General features: G+C 43.6%; 1 protein-coding gene across 2 annotated transcripts in view; it reads left to right on the top strand.

Annotated features, from left to right (window-relative positions):
* Nucleotides 1-1,302: 1,302 nt before the first annotated feature.
* The window catches only part of STK32B (serine/threonine kinase 32B), a 258,548-nt gene continuing 235,683 nt past the window's right edge, over nucleotides 1,303-24,167 (top strand). The window contains exon 1 of one of the 2 annotated variants that reach the window (XM_068277282.1): nucleotides 1,303-1,346. Coding sequence is in view for 1 of the 2 variants with exons in the window: in XM_068277271.1 (XP_068133372.1) it covers nucleotides 1,818-1,893 (76 nt within the window). In the remaining variant the exon portion in view is untranslated. Of the gene's footprint in view, nucleotides 1,347-1,495; nucleotides 1,894-24,167 lie in introns of those variants that run through there. The other variant, XM_068277271.1, reaches the window with a different exon arrangement.

Here is a 24,167-nt window from a genome sequence, read left to right as displayed (position 1 = left end):
CACACTGTGGGAGGGGTTTTAACACAATATCAGCCATACACAGCACCCTGATGATCCTTTGAGAAAAGGTAAAGAATTGTAATCGGAAAGGGGAATGGGGGTATCAGCTACTGATTGGGATGAAGTTTAATCCTTGATCATGGTTCTCTTTAACCTATTCTCAGAAACCCTCCCTTACTGATGCCTCACCTTAACTGCCCCCCCCCCTACACACACACACACACACACCTAAGGCTATGTTCCTACTTTTCCGGAACATGTGTGGTCAACGGGAGCCGACCTGCATCGCATCCTGCGGATTTATAAAATAGGAGCTGTTCACTGTGAAGTGGAGAATGGACAAAAAATGTCAGTTCTCCCGCTCAAGTGGGAACAGACTCTCACCCTTAAAACTCCCCCCCCCCCCCCCCAAAGCCTAACTTGAACTGCTGTCCCACACCTAACCCTTAAAGAAAACCTGATCTGAAAATTAAAAGTCAAAATAAGCATACACAAGTCATACTTACCTTCCATGTAGTCTACTCCTTGGTGTCTTTCTCCTGTCCCGCGTCCTGTTTGTTCACTGTGATCAAGGGAATTTTCCGTCCTCCATTTTGAAAATGACCATTACCCATAACAGTTATACTGTTAAACTGTAACATTGCCCACTTGAGCCACAGGGAAACATGGACATTACCTGGTACATCAGTTTTCCTCTCAGCTATAACTGACAGCAACTGATATTTTACTGACAGCAACTGATATATTTTAGATCTGACAAAATATTGTCAGAACTGGATGGGATTATTGTCAGAAGAAAATGGTGAGCTTCTGAGAGGAACTGATGGCAAGGTAACTATGTAATGTTCATTTGAAGTTACCTCATGTGTTTATTTTAAATATTTTTACTCAGTACAGGTTCTCTTTAAACCCCCCAACCACCACCACCACCACCACCATGCCTAACCTTAACCGACACCCTCTTCCAATTCGCCGCAATTACTTTAGGGATCATTATACTGTAGATTGCAGCTATTATGTGAGATTTGGACACCCAGGGCACCTGCTATATCTCGTGCGGACTGAGCGCCCAAACTTCACACTATAGCCGCAAATTTATAATGGCGCTGCTTATGGGGGCACCCAAGTTTCTTCTGACAGCAGGTGCCCAAATTTCCTGCTTGGATAAAGAAGACCCACTAACACACTGGAATAATAGAGGCATCATAATGTGCAGCCAGCATCAGGCAGACTGAAGAGGACAGAGAGGTGTTTAGCTGCCAGGAATGGAATACATCAGGCTCCATCTTCTGTCACAGCTACCTGCGCTGCCAGCCATCCCCTCTCTACCTCCAGCTGGGAATATGGTAATACTCGTTGTGTGTCTGATTTCCCCAGAATCACACCAGCCCTCTCCTTCCCTCCCCCCCCCTCCCTGCTCTCAGTCCAGAGTATTGATATGCTATGAGCGTGCCGTTAGTAAATACTCAAATCACTCGCAGCCTGCCAAGGGAGGGATGGATCTGCTCCACTGTGTTGGCTGGCAGCACATGAGGATCCCCCCCATCATCACTGCACATCAGCCTAGCCAGCTGCTGATGTGAGGACAGCTCTGCTGCGGGTCAGGTTACAGGAGAGAGTTAGGGGCATAGACGGAGCTCTCAGCATTTCTTCTCTGCCTATGTAAGCTGGATGAGCCGGGGACCCCTGCACAGCTTGTGGAGCCTGCTTTGGGGGTCTTGTGTTCCTGCTGCTGCTCACAAAGTGCTATGGGATCGGATTGCCTCACCTGATGAGATGCTGCATGCCCGTCCTCTGCTGGGGTCTTCCTGCTGGGGATGGTGAGAGCCCCGAGGATTATGATGGGTGCCAATCACTCGCACAAAACTCCGGTGTTTGACGAGAATGAAGACGGTAAGGAGCTGTCCGGGGTATCTGCGCTGTCCGTGGTGCTGAAACAGGCGATATAGATACTAGCCCCATGTAACCCGAGCTCATGCTGCTGCCAGCCCTCTGCACTACTAGCTGCTAAGTTATTGTGGAGATACAAGTCTGTAATGTGATTATCACTGGCCAGCTGCTGTGTTATGCCTGTGCCTGCTTTATTTCCACACATAACTGCAGATATTAATATAAGCAAACCTCCACTAGCAGCTGCACAGGCTTCTGGTGCTGGGCTAACTACTATTTCTCTCACTACTACTACTACTACTACTACTACTACTACTACTACTACTACAATTATTGTTATTATTATTACTATTATGTAGTAGTATTTATACTGACACCTTCAGCAACTCTCCAAACGGTATACAGTCTTGAAGCTAGCTGTCCCTCAGAGGAGCTTAAAATCATCTGTTATGTCCCTATTATAATCTAAATCTATCTATCTATCTATCTATCTATCTATCTATCTATCTATCTATCTTTAGTTTAAATATGCTGGAGTGCTTTTCTTCCTTCTCTACCTGGAGGAGTTAATATCAGGACCCAGTCTGACTACTGATAAGGAATTACAGCCATAAAATACTTTGCTCTAGGAAGCCCAGTTCTTTGCCAGGAGAGGATAGATAAAAAAAAAAAAAGGTCAATAGTTCATATATTTGTGCAATCTGAGACACAGAGACAGACTGCTACATTCTGCTGAGACAAAACAATGAATCTGCTTTTTTTTAAGCTTTTAAACATAACATAATACTGTGGGATATCTAAAAATCATTTTAGGAGTAGGAGGATAGATACATTTGTTTATTTTTTCACTTTATTTTCACTTAAAGGGAAGGTCCGAGATGATGAAAAAGAAAAAAATCTACTTACCTGGGGCTTCCTCCAGCCCCTGGCAGCCGTCCTGTGCCCTCGCCGCAGCTCCGGAGGTTTCCGATGTTCTCCGCTGCAGATGCCGACCTCGCCAGGTTGGCATCTACTGCGCAGTCCGGATGATGTCAGTGTTACTCTGTAAGCCGCACGCTGAAACGCAGGAGGCATTTTGTACAGGAGGGAACCCAGAGCCACCGGCGGGGAGCGGAGCTGCGGTGGGGGCACAAGAAGGCTGCAAGGGGCTGGAGGAAGCCCGATGTACATAAGATGTCTGCTTTTTAACCACCTTGGACATCCCCTTTAAGTACCACATTAACGTTAACTGTATGTTTTTGGAATGTGGGAGGAGACTGACAGCCCGGGGGAAACCCACACAAACACAGGGTGAACATACAAACTCCTTGCATGTAGTGTCCTGGCCCAGATTCAAACTGGAGACCCAGAGATGCTAGAGTGCTAGCCACTAGTAATATTTTACCTTGTTTTTATAAATGCTAAATGCTAAGCAAAAAGAAATGAAGTTACCACTGCAAAAGAAAAAATGTCAAGATTAGGAGTTCTGATTGATGAGTAATATTTATATGAGTTTTGATTTGCTTTTTTATAATTTGAGAAGCCCAGTCACTTAATATATAGCTACGTTTCTAAGCATAAAGGGAACTGTCACATACAGGAAAGATTAAACGTGGATGTGCAGCTGTTAGCTCAGTAGATAGCCTGACCTTCAACATGGGGTCTGTCAGCTGCTAAAGTGACTCACTCTGTGTACACCTCAGGCACAGGCCGATGTCAGGAGGTCACACTTCATGCAGCTGGAGGTAGCTGAGCTGAACATCCAAAATCTTCAGACTAGGAGGTGTGACCTGGATGCCTAGGAACTGATTGCCCTAAGGCATGCTAAGGAATGGCAGTGCTTGGCTCAGCTAAATGCCTCCTTTTTGTATTACAGAGAGGGTAGAGAGAGTGCTGAGGGTACAGTGGCACAAGAACAATCAAGAAAATTCTACCAAAATTGTATCCTTCCCTCCTGCCATACTCTGCCAGTGAGGTCTATCAATTAACCCTTTCACTTTTTGGGTCAATTGATATTTCAATTTTCCAAGAAATTTCTGCCCATTGCAAGTTGACAAAGTAAATTGCAAACTGATACAATCATATTAGTAGTATTAGTACATATATTACTAGTACTAGTTGATGTTGTTGTCGTTCTACTACTGTGACTTGCAATTACTGGGCTGTTATAAAATTGTAATAAGTACACTCTTTTGTTACAACCTTGTTGATTAAAAGAAAACCAAACCATGCCCTCATTTGAGAGTTATACCTCACAAGGGGTTTTACAAAAAAAGTGGATATTTTTCGTTTTATCTGCAGTACCAGCCACATGCATTCAGCCTTCCTGGCATCACAGTGAGCACTGAGTGTGTCTGTTTTTGGATAAGTACAGTTGCACATCTTTTTGCTCTGTGCAGCTAATTATGCATACAGCAAGAGGGGAGTATTAACACTTGTGTTAAAGTGGGATTAACGAAAGTGGCAGTAACTACTCAGTAACTATTCCCACACATCCCCAGCGTGGAAAAATCGTTATTTTCACTGCAGAGAGCAAGAGAAGCTTGCTTATCTCTTGTCAAAGGCAAATGCAATTATTGCCAGGTAAAGCACTCTGCATGTGTCTTTACTCTGCATCCTTTCTTCTGCTAAACAGACACAGTGGGCTGTATTCACAAAATTTCTCATAAATGACTTATTTGTCACCTAATTGATACAAATACCCTTCCAGCACATTTACAAGCAAAATAATCACTCAAAGTAAGTTGTTCCTGATTAACTTCATTTCAATATTACTTTTCTTATTTTAATTATATTGCTCTTTGGGAGCTTAAAATGTAACATAGATAAGGTGAAAACAGAGGAAAACAGGTGAAAAAGCCTTGTGAATCATGCCCATTGCCCTAGCATCAGCTGAGTCACTTCAGCACAAACGGAAGGAGGCAGAGTGAAGACACATGTCTCAGAGAGCTTCAGCTGGCAATGATTTACATTTACCAATGGCCAAATATTAGCAATCTTTTCCTGCCCTCTGCAGGAAAAATGAAAGCTTTTACAAACGGAATGTGTAGGAATGCTTTCAAATGTTCTTTTATGTACCTAATGGGTTCCATATACGGTACAGTTTTTTATTTAATTTTTAGATTGGACAATTTTGTTTGATTATTTTGTTAGATCGCATATATAAAGATTTTTCCAACACGTTTGATTGGATTTTTATTGAAAAAAACGGGATAATCATTCATTTTTCTTGATTAAAAAAAAAGATTATTTTCGATTCAATCGCTTGGTCAAAAAAAATGGGAGAATCAAATGTTTTTATTGTACCATGTATGGGCACCGTAAGTGTGGTTACTGAAATGTTAGTTTTGGTAGTATATTTCCACTTTAAGTAGTGCTCATAGTGTGGACTTAGGCTTATTAGTCAGTGTAACTAGCAATTTACAGTACAAGGGAGAATGAAAGAAACATGACAGAAGCATATTTTTTTCAAAGCTAGTTTACAGTTAGTGTGAACACTTAATGTAGTAACAGTTCCTACTGTTCATAGTGGAGGTGAAACGCAAGGATAAAAATGGGGAAAACATAGGTAATACAAACATATTGTGTTATTAAGACATTTTACACACACAAGTGTACCCGAGGCGACATGTGATATGATGAGATAAACGTGTATATACAGTGAAAAACATTTTAATAACTAGGCTGTCTTACTTGTTTTATTTTGCCACCTGAGTTAATTTTCAGGCATGTATGTGACAGCTTTTGTCTTGACGAGAATATAGTTAACCTCACTGATAAGCAAATTACAGTATTCCTGGCAGAATACAACATCTGGGGCAGGGGAGAGATAAAAAAAAAGATCAATAGTTCTTGTATATGTACTTCATGTATTTTGACTCTGGGACACTTAATAGACTGCTATTGAGCAGAGACAATAAAACATTCAATCTACTTTGTAAATGTTTAAATAAAACCATGGGATATCTAAAAAAGTTATTTGTAGGAGGATTTCATCAGTTTATTTTCACCTCAGGTTCACTTTAAGCACAGTTAAAGGACTACTACAGCAAAAAAGTAAGCAGTTAAAATCTAACTGAACACCTTTGAGGTCCACATTAATGATACAATTTTGATTGTGTAATATTACCACTTCTCTGTAATATGAGGGACTATCTAAAGTATCCATTGCACTAGATACATTTGATAAGATTGTACAATCAAGATTGTATCATTGATGGGTACCTTTACAGTGGTTGTATACTTATACTTAAAGGACCACTATAGCAAACAAAGTAAGCAGTTAAAATTTGACTGAACCGACAAGTTTTAGTCTAGTTCATTTCCTCATGTTCTCTTTGTTTTCAAAAGAATTCCCTGAATGGCAGTTGTTAAAGTGAACCTCCAGACTAAAAATCGACTCAGCAGCACTGAAAAGGCTTGGTGTTTCTTTAACAGTTTCACAGCATCAGAACTTTGTTTCTCTTATACAAGCCTCATTTTTAGCTGCACAGAAGAAAACTGCCCGGGCTTTTTTCCCCTGACGCTGTGCAAAGCATGATGGGATTTCTGATGTTGTTGTTCTCGTTCTGCTGTTTTGGTGCAATTTTTTGAATTTGACATTTGAAGCCTAGCGTGTGCAGCTGGGAGGGGTAATCAGGACACAGGACAGTTGGAACTGTGTCTCCTGCTCCTTGTCACCTCCTTTCAACCAAAAAGATGGCTGCCCCCATGACAAAGATGGCAGCCCCATGAATCACAAACATTTGCCTGTTCTTTTAAAACAGGGTGGGTAAGAGATTATATTACCTATCTGTTCTAAGTAACATAACTAATGTAACTTGATGACAGTATGCTTGTTTAGGCTGAAGTTCCTCTTTAAAGAGAACCAGAGATGAAGCACCCTCATGTATTTTATTACATTTATCAGTGGGAACATGACAGTAAACACCTACCCTGCTTTTTGTTTCATTGTTATCTGCTTAATTAGTCTATTAGCAACTGTGATAAGAATCCATTGACTATTCAGTCGAGGTTTGACCTGGAATCATTATAGCTGAGTCACTCTTCTGTGAAGTGTTTTCAAGCCCAAGCCTTCCCCCTCCTGGCTTAGATCTTCTGCTTTGCATACTGAGAGCTGTTATGACTGGGAGGGGCTGCTGAGTCCTGAGAGAGAAGCTCTGTGGCTGTAATATGATCCCTGTGTGCTCTGTGTGCACTAGATTCTCATAGGAATGAAACTGCAGTTATTATCAGTGACACTTCCTACAAGGCAGATCATACCAAAATGAAAGCACACAGATGAAAGGCTGCATAAGCCTAGATAGCAGCATAGTCTCATATAGCCTAGACAGCACATCCAGAACAACTCATATAACCCGGAAGGAGAAGGGATATGAGCCGGCGGCCATATTTGATTTTTCCTGGAGCAATAATGGATAAAAAACACTAAAAAAGGCACACCAGAGAGGCAAAATTATCAGGTAGAGCATTTATTCTTTACAAGCTATCAACTAATATGTTTATTTTGTGTGAAACGTTCATCTCTGGTTCCCTTTAAGTCTAACTGCAAAACTGCCTGTTGATGATTATTTGCAAAGGGAAAGTTTGAAATCTTTAAAGTTTAAAATCTTTAATATAATCTTCCCCTTTAATCTGAACATGACCATTCACTAAAAATCACTCCATCAGGCTCTGTTCACATCTTAAAAAAATTAAAATCGCAAACGCAAGCGTTTTGCGATTTTGTATGCAATTTTTCCCCCTCCTGGCGCTCCACTGTGTGCTACGATTTTGTGCAAAGCGCTTTTGTAGGTCCTTTTGCAGAGCGATTGCGTTTTTTCACTTCCTGACGTCAGTCAGGAAGTGAACTCTTTGAACCGGAAAAGAATAAATACAATGTATTTATTCTTAAAAGCGCCTGGGAAATTGCTACGCAAAGCACTTTTTCAAGCCTTTCTGTGATTTCCCTATACCTTCCATTAAGCTGCTCAGATGTTAACTCTCTCATAGGGAATCACTGCACAAGCAATTTGAGGGCAATTTTCAAAATCGCTTGCTCTTAAAAAAAGGCCGAAAACGCCCTAGATGTGAACGAGCCCTAAGGGCCCTTTTCCACTAACAATCGCTAGCGTTCGCGCTAAACGCTAGCGATTGCTGAATCGCAAAGTGCAGGAAACTTCTCTGCGATTGCATTCACGATTTTGCTATGCAATGCACTGCATAGCAAAATCGCGGCAAAGATCGCTCCGCGGCACGATCGCGTTTGATTAAAAAAGAATTGCGGTAGTGGAAATTACCTACCGTGATTCCCATGTTAATATGCAAACCGTAGCGATTTAAAAATCACTAGTGGTTGGCGATTTTACGATTCAGCATCGCAATCGCCGCTAGTGGAAAAGGGCCCTTAATGAGTTCCTTGAGACTCACTTACACTCATGGTATATACCAGGTCATCACCAGAGTGTTTAGGCTAGTACACACTTACATGTAGTATGAGAGGTTACCTACACAATCTGTTCATTGTATTCCAAATCTATTGATCCTCATACTACACGCATGTGGTCAAATGAACAAATCAAAATTGGATGTGTGTTCCAGGCATTACATATCAAAGGCCGGTAACGACAGGAATCAGTGTTATTGCTTTGTTGCTCTTGTAGCAGGCTTTATGAGAGAGGATTCATTAGCATGATAATATCCAGTGAGTAAAGTGAGCGTCATGTAATCCGTATTACGCAGAATGAATCTCTGTGTAAATGAAAGCACGTCAGGCTATCTGCATCCTCGTCTTTATTTTCCTTCCACCAAGTTTCCTGTTTGGTGAAGGGATGACATAGGTGTAAGAGTGTGCATTGTAATATGATTTCCCTGGCTTGCTGCCACCTGGGGGATTATGGGAAAGGTCAGCCAGTCATCACAATACAGATTACCTGCATCACCGCGTGCTGCCAAAAATAACTTATTATCGAGCCTTCAACACACTAGGTCACATCTGCGCATTAATCATTTGCACCTGTGAAATGTATATAAAAGTCACTTTTTTCTTCTCTCTTTTTTTGTCACTGAGGAAAATGTTGCCGTAGCCTAGGCTGTGGTATGAAACTTGTGAAGAGACGCTCTGAGGGCAGCCAGGCGGCTTTGTGGACATGTGTTTATGGGTCAGGCAGGGTTACACCTGCCATACGTGGAGAGATTATCACACAATGGGTTTCTGGCAGGACGGTGAAATCACTTGCAGCATATGGAATAAGATGTTAATAATGACTAGCAAAAGGTTTCTCTGTTGGGAGCGGCACATTTCCTGTTAGGAAGCTGATGACAGTTAAACCGTCACCGTAGTGACATATTGCAGAATGCAATAAATTATTCAAGATACCCTCTTTTACAGTAATTATCCTGGTTTCAGCATCAGAAACACTTCCTATATGTATCTATTGCTGTATGTTGGTATGTAGCCCCACCCTCTCAGTGATGCTTAGCCTAGGCTGATTAGATATGCAAAATCTCCTCTCAGAGCATTCTGGGAGACCAGGTATTATTTATACTGGCTTTGGAACTCTCAGAAACAAACATTCCACAGAGCTGTTTCTGGCAGAACTAATGCTGGGAATACACCATACAATTTTCTGTTAGATTCTTCTGTTAGTTTTTTCTGTTAGATTTTCTGTTAGAATGCATAATTAGATAATTTTCTGTAGAGACTGGTCATTATCTCTGGTGCATTGTCTTCTGTTTATCTCCTGCTGAGTAGAACATTGCCTAATTGCTCGGCAGATAGATGGTAAGATAGATGTCCAACATGTTATACTTTATCTGTCTGGCAGAAGATTGTATGGTGTATTCCCAGCACAAAGATGTCTACCAGTGATATATTTCAGAATGAAAATCAGGGAAAGGAAAGATTTTGCAATGCGCAAACACTGACTAAATAACTTATAAATGGATATTATATTTAAAAAAAAAAAAAAAAAAAAGCGATTTTATTCATTACATTATTTTCAGTACAGTTCCTGATTAACGTGGAACTCTCTACTTTTTTTTCCCATAGAGTAGGACTCAAACCTCGGATTTTTTTTGCTGTGTACCCGTATATTCCGGCATATAAGACGACTGGGCGTATAAGACGACCCCCCAACTTTTCCAGTTAAAATATAGAGTTTGGGATATACTCACTGTATAAGACTACCCCCAGGGCCGTTTTTTGGGGCGTGCGGTACGTGCAACTGCCCGGGGCGCAGTGCAGCAGGGGGCCGAAGGGGGGCGCCGGCAAGTACAGACCAATAGAAAGAGTAAGACAGTGACACGCAGTGCAGCCTAGCCCAGGAAGACCAGCGTGATCACCGCTCTGCACTCCTCCTGGGCGTCCTGTTGCCTTGCCAGCCGTGCCCAACGTCAAGTGAACACCACATGACCAATGCGTGGTGACACTGACGTACAGTAGGGGTACTGCAGGTGTCAGGGCGCCCTGGAAGGAGATGACCACGTGTGTTTCCCTGACTGGATCCCTGCTGCATCCTCGCTCCTGGATGATGTGTGGCAACAGAGGCAGCCGCAGGAGCCACCCCCCGGTCAGTAGTTCAACTCCTTTGTATCTGACCTGTGCTCTCCTGCCGATATGGCTGCTGTCAGTGAGAAGGGGGGAGGCGCAGGTTCCTGCTGGCTGCCATAATGACTGATAGCGTGGTCGCTGGTCTGGTCGGGCAGGGGGCTCTTAAGTGCAGGGAAGCTGGGTGGCAGGGAAAGACTCTCCTGGTGGAAGAGCGTTGGGCAGAGCAAACACACAGCTGCAGGCATGACACTTGCCTGCAGCTCATCTCTGACAGCCTGCCCCGGGATAACTTCCTGAAGAGCGTGTCCCAGGCAGCTTCTTCCTTCCCCCCCCCCTCCCCTCCAAGAGTCCGAGTTCAAAGCATGGTGTCGGGGGAAGGGGAGAGTGTTCAGCCAAACGGACAGGATGTGTCTGCGTCTCTGCTGCCTGTGTCCCCCTGGCCTGCATGCTGTGAGTACTTGTCCTGCTCCTCTGTCCTGACAACCCCTTCCCCACCCCACAGCATTAGGGGGCCCATTTATTTCCTTCTCAAGGTACCACTGCTCCCAGCAAGCCCCCCTCCCCTCTGTATAAAGGTACCACTGTTTCCAGCAAGCCCCCTCCCCTCTGTATAAAGGTACCACTGCTCCCAGCAAGCCCCCCTCCCCTCTGTATAAAGGTACCACTGCTCCCAGCAAGCTCCCCTCCCCTCTGTATAAAGGTACCACTGCTTCCAGCAAGCCCCCCTCCCCTCTGTATAAAGGTATTAGTGCTCCCAGCAAGCCCCCTCCCCTTTGTATAAAGGTACCACTGCTCCCAGCAAGCCCCCCTCCCCTCTGTATAAAGGTACCACTGCTCCCAGCAAGCCCCCCTCCCCTCTGTATAAAGGTACCACTGCTCCCAGCAAGCCCCCCTCCCCTCTGTATAAAGGTATTAGTGCTCCCAGCAAGCCCCCCTCCCCTTTGTATAAAGGTATTAGTGCTCCCAGCAAGCCCCCCTCCCCTCTGTATAAAGGTACCACTGCTCCCAGCAAACCCCCTCCCCTTTCTATAAAGGTACCACTGCTCCCAGCAAGCCCCCCCTCCCCTCTGTATAAAGGTATTAGTGCTCCCAGCAAGCCCCCCTCCCCTCTGTATAAAGGTACCACTGCTCCCAGCAAACCCCCTCCCCTTTCTATAAAGGTACCACTGCTCCCAGCAAGCCCCCCCTCCCCTCTGTATAAAGGTATTAGTGCTCCCAGCAAGCCCCCCTCCCCTCTGTATAAAGGTACCACTGCTCCCAGCAAACCCCCTCCCCTTTCTATAAAGGTACCACTGCTCCCAGCAAGCCCCCCTCCCCTCTGTATAAAGGTATTAGTGCTCCCAGCAAGCCCCCCTCCCCTCTGTATAAAGGTACCACTGCTCCCAGCAAACCCCCTCCCCTTTCTATAAAGGTACCACTGCTCCCAGCAAGCCCCCCTCCCCTCTGTATAAAGGTATTAGTGCTCCCAGCAAGCCACCCTCCCCTTTGTATAAAGGTACCAGTGCTCCCAGCAAGCCCCCCTTATACAGAGGTACCACAGCTCCCAGCCTATACAGATACTACAGCTGCCAGCATTTCCCTCCCTTCTGTAGAGGTATCAAAGCTCCCAGCAAGCCCCTTCCTCCCTCCCCTTTATAGAGGCATTACAGTTCCTAGCATGCTCCTCCACAGAGGCACCACAGGTCCCAGCATGCACCTTCCTTCTATAGAGGCACCACAGATCCCAGCATGCCCCTTCTCTTCCATATAGTATTGTGATTTCCCTTAGAGCCCCTCCTGGTCTCCCAGTGAATAGTGGTCCCTTGGAGCTTCTGAATATTCGTAGCAGAGCACACAGACACCTGTCTGGATGGTGCGCTCCCCTGCGAGTTTTTTGCTTTTCACCTTCACATGCACCTCATTTCTGACACCACTGGAGTATGTTCATGCCGTCAGGTCAGATGAGGCGCCCACCAGTATGAAGCACATAGAGGAGCAAGCCAGCCGGACAGGATAGTGCGCTCCACTGAAAAATGTTCTGCAGGGGACCACAATTCACATTGGGCAGCCATCTCTTGAGGCCCTAGTGACAATCCAAAACTATGTGGGAACTGTGGTACCTCCATTGAAGAGGATGAGCATGCTGGAAACTGTGGTACTTCTATAATGGAGGTAGGGCTTGCTGGGAGCTGTGGTGCCTCAATGGAAGGGCAGGATAGTCCAGGGGTTTCCTGTATCTTCCTTTCAGAACGCAAACGAGCGTGGGCGAATGTATCTGTACTGGGCATGCACAAGCAAGGTCCGCACATGCTCAGTAAAATGAAGTGCTTGTGCACAGAGTAAAAAAGCGTTGCACAAGTGCTTTAGGGCCTGTACACACTAGTGCGCTGCTGTCCGCTTTTCAGCAACACGTAACAATCCGTAACATTGATGTGCTGATAAAAAACGGACAGGAGTGCACTTAAGTGCAGCTGGCAGCATTTTAACTTTTTTTTTTATGGTGGGGGGCGTATTTTTGATACTCGCCCTGGGAGCAGTTTAACCTAGAAACTGCACTGACTACCCCTCTTCCAACGCACACCAAATTAAAATAAAAATAAAGAAATCATGTACTGGTGCTGTGTATGAACAGATACTGGTGCTGTACTGTATGTGTTACCCAGTATATAACAGTATATAGTCAATTGACTTGTTGCATTGGTCAGCTCTCCTTAAGTAGACTGGTCAGCTCTCCTTGTCTACCTGTTTATCAGAGCGGTAAGGAAGAATAGATTGCGCTCCCTCAGGAGGAAGATCTGAGAGGCAGTAACAGGATAGGGCGTATCACCCGGCATCAATGACACCCGGCGTATAAGACGACCCCCCAACTTTTCAGAAGATTTTCAAGGGTTAAAAAGTAGTCTTATACGCAGGAATATACAGTATGTTCCTTTTATGGAAATGTAATCTTACTGTTTAGTCTGTGTGATGCTTTGGGGTGTTTTCACAAAAGAACGGTAAATGTCTGCTGACAGTGCATGTTAAAGAGAGTCTAATACCTTTCAAAATACCTGTTTTTATGCTGCAGGCCTCTTCATCATTATAACCCAAGTTGATTCGCTGCAGGGACGTGGCAGAATGAGGTCTTAATCCCTCCGAAATCCCTGGGGCAAGATTTGGGGCTCCTTCCTGGTAGAGGTAGAGCTTTGTGCAGTAGCTCTGCCTCCAGTGCAGTCAATCTCTGCTGATCGCCGCCTCTCCCCTCCCCTGTCAGTCTTCTTTCACTGAGAGGGGCGGGGAGAGGCGGAGATCCGTGGAGATTGACTGGACTGGAGGCAGAGCTACATCACAAAGCTCTGCCTCCCCCGGGCAGCAAAATTTTGCCCCGGGATTTCATGGGGATAAAGACCTCATTCTGCTGCATCCCTGGGCAATTGATAGCAAAGCAGGTGTCCTTGGTGCTCAGCGCTGGCCACGTAGCTCCTGAGTTGGGTGCTGCTATAGCTACAATGCTATAGTTCGTGGCCCGCACACGGATAATTTGCAGTGCCTAAAAGAGGTCATTTGCATATACAGTAACAGTAGTGATGCATTATGGAAACCACACTCACTTAAAGTTGAATTATCGCTAATACCTTCTATTTTAAGAAGGCAAATTACACTGAGCATTGGTTCTTAGTAGGAGGGCTTTTTGGTCTCTTTTAGTCTCTTATACTTTCCTAGTGGTTCTGGGTCACCCCAAGCTGCTTGGCTATTCTGTAACACAAGCAATGTAGTGTTGTATGTACAAAGTGAGCTATGCAATTTGTTTTGCGCAAATCCTTGTAAGCTTAAAGGACAACTGAGGTGAAAATAAACTAATGAAATAAACAATTGTATATATCCTCCTTCTCCTAAAAATGTCTTTTTAAGATATTCCACAGTTTTATTTTATATTTAAATCTACTTTTTAAGTTATTGTTTTTGCTCAATGACACATTCATTAAAGTATGCCAGAGCTAAAATCTATGAACTATAGATCCTTTTTATCCATTTCCTGCTCTCAGCAGCCATTTTCTGCTAGGAAAGTGTTTTATAGTTGTAATTTCTTATCAGCAAGGCTCACACTGTAGTCTGACCCAGTCCTGACTCAGACAGGAACTGCCACTTACATACCTGATGTTTAACTCTTTCAGGCAGAGAAAGAAAAAAAGGAACACAGCATAGTTATTTGTGTCCTTGGCACTGTATATACACGTCTATCTCATCATGTCACATGTCACCTCGGGTATCCTATAATGCACTGCACACGTTCAATCTTTTGTGAATATACTACTTGGTACTAAAAGACAAACAGCAGAATCCCTGAATATTATAGATGTCACTGGGATTGGAAAAATGCTCTTGTGGTGCACTTTATCATGTTATAGGCATCAAAAGTGCCAGAGAACAAGGCAATGTACCAAGATTACAATGATTCCATTAACAATCATTTGCTTGTTGTGCATTGAAAGTTTTACCCCATTGCCAAAAATACCATCTCATAGGATGAGATCGGGTTTTAGGAGGATAGGTGGTACATTTAAATCCAGTAAGGCTATCAACAGTCGTCAGTGTTGTTGTCTTTAACATCATGGTCATGTTGGATGAAATGAACCTCATTTGGATGCTTCTGGTTGATCCGGTTTCCTTCGGTGGTCAATAAAGATGGTCAAGATTATTAAACAGCAACAATTCTGAACCATTATTTGGCTTCCTAAGTCAGAAATGCAGAAGTTAGTATTTTCCCTTGAAACTTAGAACACTGACTTATTTGCAGTGAAGTCTTTGGTGCCAACTCTCCAAGTTACTGTAAGTAAAGTAGTAAAGTTCCTAAATATGCTAACATAAACAAATTTCCTATGAAGGCCAAGGACACTTGTGGAAACATTTTACAGAAAAAAAAACTTGTACCGGTAGTTTGCAACCATTGACTGTAAACTATAGGTGGAAAATAAATTTGAATACCTGGCTGGGAGTGTAATTGCTGTCTGGTTTTAGCTCATTAGCATTCTATGCTTCACTTTTGTTTTCAAGAGAATTGAAGTTACATATTTAAAGTGCATATTTAACAGCTCATTTGAAAAATAGACAGCATGGGGCTCCTCTTTCAAAGCCCATTTTGCCTCCTTTTGCCCATTTTCCAGGGGTTTTACCCCTTAAGGTTCCTGTACATTGTTACCATTTCAACTGTGTTGCTATTGATAAGGCAACAGCATTTGCATGGCGTTTACTGGCTATTGTAAGACCATCTATAGTCAATGAATCATCAAGATGGCTTCCAGGATCCCCGATGATCTTTCAGGGGGCTAAAAAAGGTTTGGCTAAATTGGAAGCTTTAACATGAATGAGGAGTTCCCTCATACACATGAACTCCTTGCTTCCCCGTTTCCATTTGGTAAAATCTAACTCTTGATTTAATCACTGGAATCAGATGACATCTTTGAGTAGCTATAGTCTTAGGGCCCTTTTCACTATATCAGTTGCTCTCAGTTATAACTGAAAGAAAACTGATTTTTAAAGTAATGTTCTTGTTTTCCTATGGCTCAGTTCCCATTATACGTGTTTTAACTGAAAGCATTTTCACAATGCACTGCTATGGAAAAAATGCACACTAATGCATATTATGAACACACCCATACGCATACCAACTCATTGGGCTTGGTTCACTAAAACATGCTAACACAGTTAGCATGTCTAAAAGCTTTGCACGTGCAAACTAGGGTGCTAAGTAGTTTGCACCGCAAAGCTGTTACTGACTGCGTGCAAAGTACGCTTATTAGGCTATTTTGCACGCGGACGGTGTAACGTTTTGCGTGCATATTAATGCGTGTAAAGGCACTTTGCACATGCTAAGTGGCTTTTCATTGGCGTGCACGCGTTAGCACGCTTTAGTGATCAAGCCCATTAAATGTAAAGGACCCTTAGTATAGCTGAAAAAATGCCATCAATGGGAGTTTGTTGACATTGTTAACCACTTCAGGACCACAGGCTTTACTCCCCCCCTAAAGACCAGGCCATTTTTTGTGAAATAGGCCACTGCAGCTTTAAGGCCTCACTGCAGGGACGCACAACTCAGCACACAAGTGATTCCCCCCTCCCCTTTCTCTCCACCAACAGAGCTCTTTGTTGGTGGGGTCTGATTGCTTCCCCAGTGTTTGTTTGTTTTTTTTATCAATATTTATATGTTTATTTTTTGAATAAAAATGTGTCTTTTTTTTAATACTCCTCCCTCCCTCCCCCCGCCATCCAATCCCCGTGATCAGCTGCAGCCTATGACACCCAATCACCTCCGAGCACACAGAGGGGACAGCCGTGTCACATAGCTGTCCCCAGTACAATGCTGATGTAGATCGCAGCTCTGTACACGGTAATTAGACGGCGGTTTCGGCGTCTAACAGTCTCCGAGCGCCGATTGCCGCTGGGAGACTGAAAGCGGAGCCCCTGCGTGCGATCTCCTGAAAACTGCATGCAATCTCCTGCAAACTGCAGCCCCAGGACTTTACGCCAATCGGCATTAGGCAGTCGTGGGGCTGCCACCGCAGCCACGCCCGTCGTCTTGACGTGGTCGTTAGGTAGTTAAGCAGAGGAGCGAACTTGCCAAACTCAGGTTTCTTGGACATTTATGAACTGCCCCTAAATTGTTTATGAACCTAGAATTTCCAGCAAACTGCGTCTGTGGTGAAGTGAACTTAGGCTTTCAGTTTTTTGCCTCCTTAGGGCAAATAGTAAAACTACAGAGACAAATTGTCATGGGGTGCAGGCACACCCCTGTGGTACCTGTATTGATGGTTAAAAATATTTTTAAGAAATAGTGTTTGTTGAGAAGAGAACATTTTTATGTGTTTTTTTGGTGGAGCCTTGAATCTGTATGATGTGTTATGGTATGGTGTTATGAAATGGTAATGGACAGTTACATTTTAGGGGACCTTTCCCTCTTCCCCAGCAGAGCCAGTCCTCCCCACATTGCTATTTCCATCCTGCACTGCCATCAATGTGTCATCTATACTTTACCTATCCCAGCATAATCATAGCTGCCTGGATGAAAGGGGCTCAGTTCTTTAGTCTGTCCTTGTACTATATTCATACATGTACACTACTCACTCAGATCATGTTTTTGAGGTTGCAGCCTCTGTAGTAAGCTGAAGGTTGTATTCCAGCAGTTTGGGGGGCAGGGGGTCAAGAGTGAGACAACACAGGCATGCCTGGTTTTTGATGTTATGGAGTCAGCCATCTTGGTGTGGGATAGTTTATGCCCCTTTGACTGGACTTCTTCAGTCAGAAAGTTCACAGCAGTCTCACGCCCTTTCACTTCATGCCAAGTGGTACCATTTTACCACAATTAACACTTTTTATATAGTCCTAACTGTAAGGAGGACCCTTGGAGGTAATCATATCTGATTGCCCAACCCCATTGATTAGGCCAGGACAAATGGGGGAGGACCTTTAAGTGTATGGGGTAGAATGTGGTGTATAAAAAAAGTATTTTGCAGACATTTTGTGGTGCCTGCACTTAAAGTAACCTGTGAGGCCCAAAGGGTACAAAATTAGATACCTATCTTGGTAGAGGGAAGCCTCCGGATCCTCCAGAGCTTCCCATGCCCTGGTTAAGATCACCAATCCAGTGCTAGACCTTCTGGAAATTTTTGCCCGTGTTCTTGTCCATGAACAAGAGCTGGTCTATCCAGAGGTTTCCCTCTACTGAGGTAAGAACCCATTTAGGGCACTTTTTTCCCTTCTGGTACACTTTAAAATGAATATTACATTCTTAAGAACAATGATAACATAGGCATCATGTAATGTTACAGACGACATCGCAATTCTAGCTGTTGGTGTCTCGTGATTGGACTTGAAACCATCAATTGTTACCAAGATTGCCCTAACCCCATCACCGTCATTGAGTCCTATATCTCATCTCACCCTTGGGTCCTCTAGTTTATTAGACTGAAGAATGTTGAGGGATAGTCCAAAGTTATTGCAGGTTGAAAGGATGGAGCCCTGAAGACCAGAAATGGGTTGGAAAGATCCTCCAACCACATGCAAAAATCCTTACACAACTTGTAAGTTTTTCATCTTTCTCAAACTACCACATTATCTGCAAGAAGAACTGCTACTTTAAGGACGTAACAACTCCTGACGAGTTCACTTTAAAACGTTAAAAATCTATTAACCTGCCGTGGAGACATTTCTTACTTTAGATGCTGAGATAAATGAGACATGTTATGTGCGTAATCCACATTAAACACATTTTACCTGAGGTTTAGGCTTTCTGAGCTGTGTGTGCCTCCGCTGGAGATGGCACCATTATGAGAGGCGGTTGCGTGAAGAAGTCATTTAGCAAATGTACTTAAGACCATCTGCTGGAGACATCCACAGTTCTCAGGGGGAAATGCAGCACAAGAGTGAGACCTGGAGCTTTGTAGCTGGGAATCAGTCACGATGCTTATTGACACAGTGTGCCCTGCAAGCACTGCAGATATTGAGAGGTGATCTGCCGGAAAGTCAGTGTTTCAGGCTGTGTGACTGTAGTTCATTGTAACATAAGCAGAGACACAGCTCAGTGTGTTAAGGAAGATTAACTTTCTTCATGATCTGTGAAAATCACATTGACTTCTCACCCCTCTGCTGTGCTCTTGAGACCTCATCAGAATTTCAGCTATGTAAGCGGAATGTACACACATAAGATTATTGTTGCTTGTTCTGATCACTTGTGGTAACATCAGGCTGTGGTTGTATGTTTGTGTAAACAGATAAATGTGTATATGCAAGAAAAGTAGATTTTTTTTGTTTTAAGCTGATCACTGTTGTAACCCAACAGAGGAAGTCTACCGTCTCTCTTCTCCGTATTCCTAGGATGCGCAAAATGAAACCTGCTGATGAGTACATCTACTCGGTTAATGTTCTTTATATTCAACTAACTGTGCATCTCCATCAAATTTAAAGGGAGTTGCAACATTCAAAAATATAAAAGTGTCAAAAAACAGTTTGTGCCCCCCAAATATATGTAAGCATAATTAAAGAGAAAAAGGGAAAGGACTGGTTTAAAACACTGTAGATAATCAATCACTTTATTAATTTGGAAAAATTGATGAGATAAAGGTAGTTTCGTTGCATGCAAAAATAGTACAAAAATACAATAAAACATATATATACGTAAGCCCTTTATTTTCTAAAATAGGTCCCTGCATGTCCCCATTTTTTCCTCTTTTCCTGTTCTGGTTGCATTTGGCCAACTGCAAGGACTGTAAAGTGCCATTGGAATTGTGGAAAGTTTTGGGTTCTTTTAGATACAGTAACAAGCTTAACTTAGCATACAAATAACAGAAAACTTCTAGTATCAGATAAGATACCGACACTATGACCATATGACCAGGAGTTAATTGACTCCTCCTTCCGTTGAAGAGTGATAAAATTGATGTAAAAAACCTGCTTTGCACACGTATGTATGCGTGTGTGTGTGTTGGGGGGGGGGGGGGGTAGTAGATACTTACCTCATTAGTTGGAAGCCTCTAGATGGTCCAGAGGCTTTCTGGATCCTGGTTTAGCTCACTCTTCCAGCACAGGGTTCATCTTCATCTTCTGGAAGAGCTCCCAGCCATGGATGTGCACATCCGGAGAGGACATGTGCAAGTAAGTTCCCTGAATGCCTAGTAAAACAAAGCTGCTTGTGCATGGCTGTTTTCCTACATGCCCAAGGGCTTCATTCTACTGGTCATACATCGACTTACTTATGCAGGCCCAGTTCAGATGTGCTCATCCACAACCAAGCTCTTGGCCAGAAGAAACCTAATTGCTTTCATGGATAGGTATAGAGGGAGCCTGCGCTGAAGGAGGATCCAGTAAGCCTCTGGACCATCCAAAGACTTCCTACTACTGACAGTATCTTTGACTCATAATTGTTTTGAAATGTTATGTTATATTACTTCTGTTCCTGTTGTCAGTCAGCTATGATGACAAGCTTTTATGTAAAAATGCATTTTGTTAAAACACACAGCAACACATTTCATGGGGGCAACCCACTTCCTCGGGTCAAAGTAACAGTGTCCTAATCTATGCTAGCAAAGGGCTTATAAATGAGGCTGTACAATTCATATATTACATTAAAGGGGGGAAAAGTTCAGAAATTTTTGTGGTCTTATTTTAATTTTTTTTTACACCACAAAAATCTGGGATTTGTACAGGGGTGTGTACAGGGTGTAACTACAGGGGAGCAGCCCCTGCAACTGCAGGAGGGGGGGGGGGCAGAGCTGTAAGGGGGGGGGCAAATACAACTTCATTTGATACATCCTTCAGATCAGGTGTTTTTATGGCCACACTTGTTATGTGTGTTAAGATTACGATGTGCACACTTGTTTTGTGACCCTTGCAAGATAGGCTCTCAAGCTATGAGGGTCACCAGGGGTAGGCAAGGGAAAGGGTGTGACCATTTGGGCCCCCATCAAAGTTTTGCTGGGGGGGGCCCAGGATTTGTAGTTACGCCACTGGGTGTGTTCACTTTTTTGTCCATGTATATGATGTAATGTTTGATGTAATGTTTCTCCATTATAAGCTGTGTTTAGATTTTCTGGCTACTCATGCGAGTAAATCCTGAATTAAAAGTTAATGGACAGCGGCAGAAAAATGTTATGGATGATGTATCCCATGATTTAGGGAATGATCACATAAGAAGACTGAGCTATGGCATGTCCATTGGTTAGTCACTGGATAATGCATGCATAGTGGTGGGTCATTATCCACAGGAAAACACATCTTTTCCATTAGAACTGCACAACATACAGCTTAAAATGAATGACTTTAGAAACTTCCTGGAAGTATTTGAGTTGTTTTTTTTACAAACTGAAAATCCACTGGGTTTTCTGCAAAGTGTACTTTCAGCAATTTGTTAAATGTATGCAATGTTTCTCTATATTCTTCAGTCTAGATACTTAAGCCCCAGGGACTGGCCATAGTAAATCCTACATCCTGTTTGTGGTTGCTGAAACCTGGCAAGATGTAGGATTCATAAACTTGCAGCTGGGCAATCGCGTGCACCCAACACTGGTCATTCATCTGTCTTTCGACAGCTAACATCTCCCGGGGGGCCTACTAGACACAAGGTAAACGTATAATGGACCACTAGACACCAGGAAAGCATGTGTGGACCACTAGACCCCAGGGAAACATACAGAGGACCCACTAGACACCAAGGAAACATACAGTGGCTTGCAAAAGTATTCGGCCCCCTTGAAGTTTTCCACATTTTGTCACATTATGGCCACAAACATGAATCCATTTTATTGAAATTCCACGTGAAAGACCAATACAAAGTGGTGTACATGTGAGAAGTGGAACGAAAATCATACATGATTCCAAACATTTTTTACAAGTAAATAACTGCAAAGTGGGGTGTGCGTAATTATTCAGCCCCCTGATTCACTACTTTGTAGAACCACCTTTTGCTGCAATTACAGCTGCCAGTCTTTTAGGGTCTGTCTCTACCAGCTTTGCACATCTAGAGAATGAAATCCTTGCCCATTTATCTTTGCAAAACAGCTCCAGCTCAGTCAGATTAGATGGACAGCGTTTGTGAACAGCAGTTTTCAGATCTTCCCACATATTCTCGATTGGATTTAGATCTGAACTTTGATGGGGCCATTCTAACACATGGATATGTTTTGTTTTAAACCATTCCATTGTTGGCCTGGCTTTATGTTTAGGGTAGTTGTCCTGCTGGAAGGTGAACCTCCGCCCCAGTCTCAAGTCTTTTGCAGACTCCAAGAGGTTTTCTTCCAAGATTGCCCTGTATTTGGCTCCATCCATCTTCCCATCAACTCTGACCAGCTTCCCTGTCCCTGCTGAAGAGAAGCTCTCCCAGAACATGATGCTGCCACCACCATATTTGACAGTGGTGATGGTGTGTTCAGAGTGATGTGCAGTGTTAGTTTTCCGCCACACATAGCGTTTTGCATTTTGGCCAAAAAGTTCAGTTTTGGTCTCATCTGACCAGAGCACCTTCTTCCACATGGTTGCTGTGTCCCCACATGGCTTGTGGCAAACTGCAAACGGGACTTATTATGCTTTTCTGTTAACAATGGCTTTCTTCTTGCCATTCTTCCATAAAAGACAACTTTGTGCAATGCACGACTAATAGTTGTCCTATAGACAGATTCCCCCACCTGAGCTGTAGATCTCTGCAGCTCGTCCATAGTCACCATGGGCCTCTTGACTGCATTTCTGATCAGCGCTCTCCTTGTTCGGCCTGTGAGTTTAGGTGGACGGCCTTGTCTTGGTAGGTTTACAGTTGTGCCATACTCCTGCCATTTCTGAATAATTACTTGAACAGTGCTCCGTGGGATGTTCAAGGCTTTGGAAATCTTTTTGTAGCCTAATCCTGCTTTAAATTTCTCAATAACTTTATCCCTGACCTGTCTGGGGTCTTCTTTGGACTTCATGGTGTTGTTGCTCCCAATATTCTCTTGGACAACCTCTGAGGCCGTTCAAGACAAAGGTGCACTCTATTTAGTCATTACCACTCATCAGGCAATGTCTATAGGCAACTGACTGCAATCAGACCAAAGGGGGCTGAATAATTATGCACACGCCAGTTTGCAGTTATTTATTTGTAAAAAATGTTTGGAATCATGCATGATTTTCGTTCCACTTCTCACGTGTACACCACTTTGTGTTGGTCTTTCACGTGGAATCATAATAAAATTGATTCATGTTTGTGGCAGTAATATGACAAAATGTGGAAAACTTCAAGGGGGCCGAATACTTTTGCAAGCCACTGTATGTGTGTGTGTGTATATATATATATATATATATATATATATATATATATATATATATATATATATATATATGTGAGAATCTGCTCAGCTGCCTGTGCAGGCAAGCAGCTTTTTGACCACTGTTCAGGTCTGCATTCTGCAGGTCTCTTTAAGAGAGACTTTTTGTCAGTATTGCAGCTTGCTGCTGAGGAATTTGCATACATGTCTGCCTCCTGTGATGACTGGCAGTATAAAGGTTGGGATTACCCACATTCCTTTGCTGGTCATTCCTTCAGGGTTTGTAGTAAACACTCCTAGAGAGTGTCAGCCATGCTACTTCTTGTTGAAGTTATCTTAGAGTAATTCCTGGAAAACTGCACTAGGCAGGTTTCCTTAGTGCAGTTAGGATTGCTTATCTGTTTGTTCTGTTGCTATTGTCCTGTCCCAGCGGTGGTCGACAGGAAATGGTTCTGATCTCTGTTCTTGGAGTATAGCTGGTGCAGCGGTTGCTACCAGCTATCTCTTCTGATCTGTCTCACTTGGATCGCGCTGGCATCTTGCACTAGCGCTGTGGATCCTTCTGTTCTGTCTCCTTGGATCGCGCTAGCCACTTTTCGCTAGTGCTGTGGATCCTTCTGTTCTGCTACAACTGTCTGCCTGGATCGCACTCGCCTAGCGCTAATGCTGTGGATCCTTCTGTTCTTTCTTCCTGGATCGCGCTGGACACTTTCGCTAGTGCTGTGGATCCTATCTCTCACTTGTCCCTGTTTTCGTGTGTCTGTCTTGTCTGCTACGAACGCTTGCTGGAGGCTCGGTGAGGTAACCATTAAGCAAGCGCTCGCGTCCTCTGTTTCGTGTTTGTCTGTCTTTGGCTAGTTAGGCGTGCTTGTCTCTGTTGTGCGTAACACGCGGAGACCGCGCACGAGCGCGTGCACTGTTGCGAATGAGTGCGGTGTACGCGTTCAGCTAGCGTTTGTTATTTTCCTTATCTTTCTCTTTGTATGATTTGCTGTGCCTTTGCTACCCTTGTGCTCTGTCCTGCT

This window comes from Hyperolius riggenbachi, chromosome 1 (genome assembly GCF_040937935.1).
Source record: "Hyperolius riggenbachi isolate aHypRig1 chromosome 1, aHypRig1.pri, whole genome shotgun sequence".
Classification (NCBI taxonomy): Eukaryota; Metazoa; Chordata; class Amphibia; order Anura; family Hyperoliidae; genus Hyperolius; species Hyperolius riggenbachi.
This window is presented reverse-complemented; position numbering and strand designations above follow the sequence as displayed.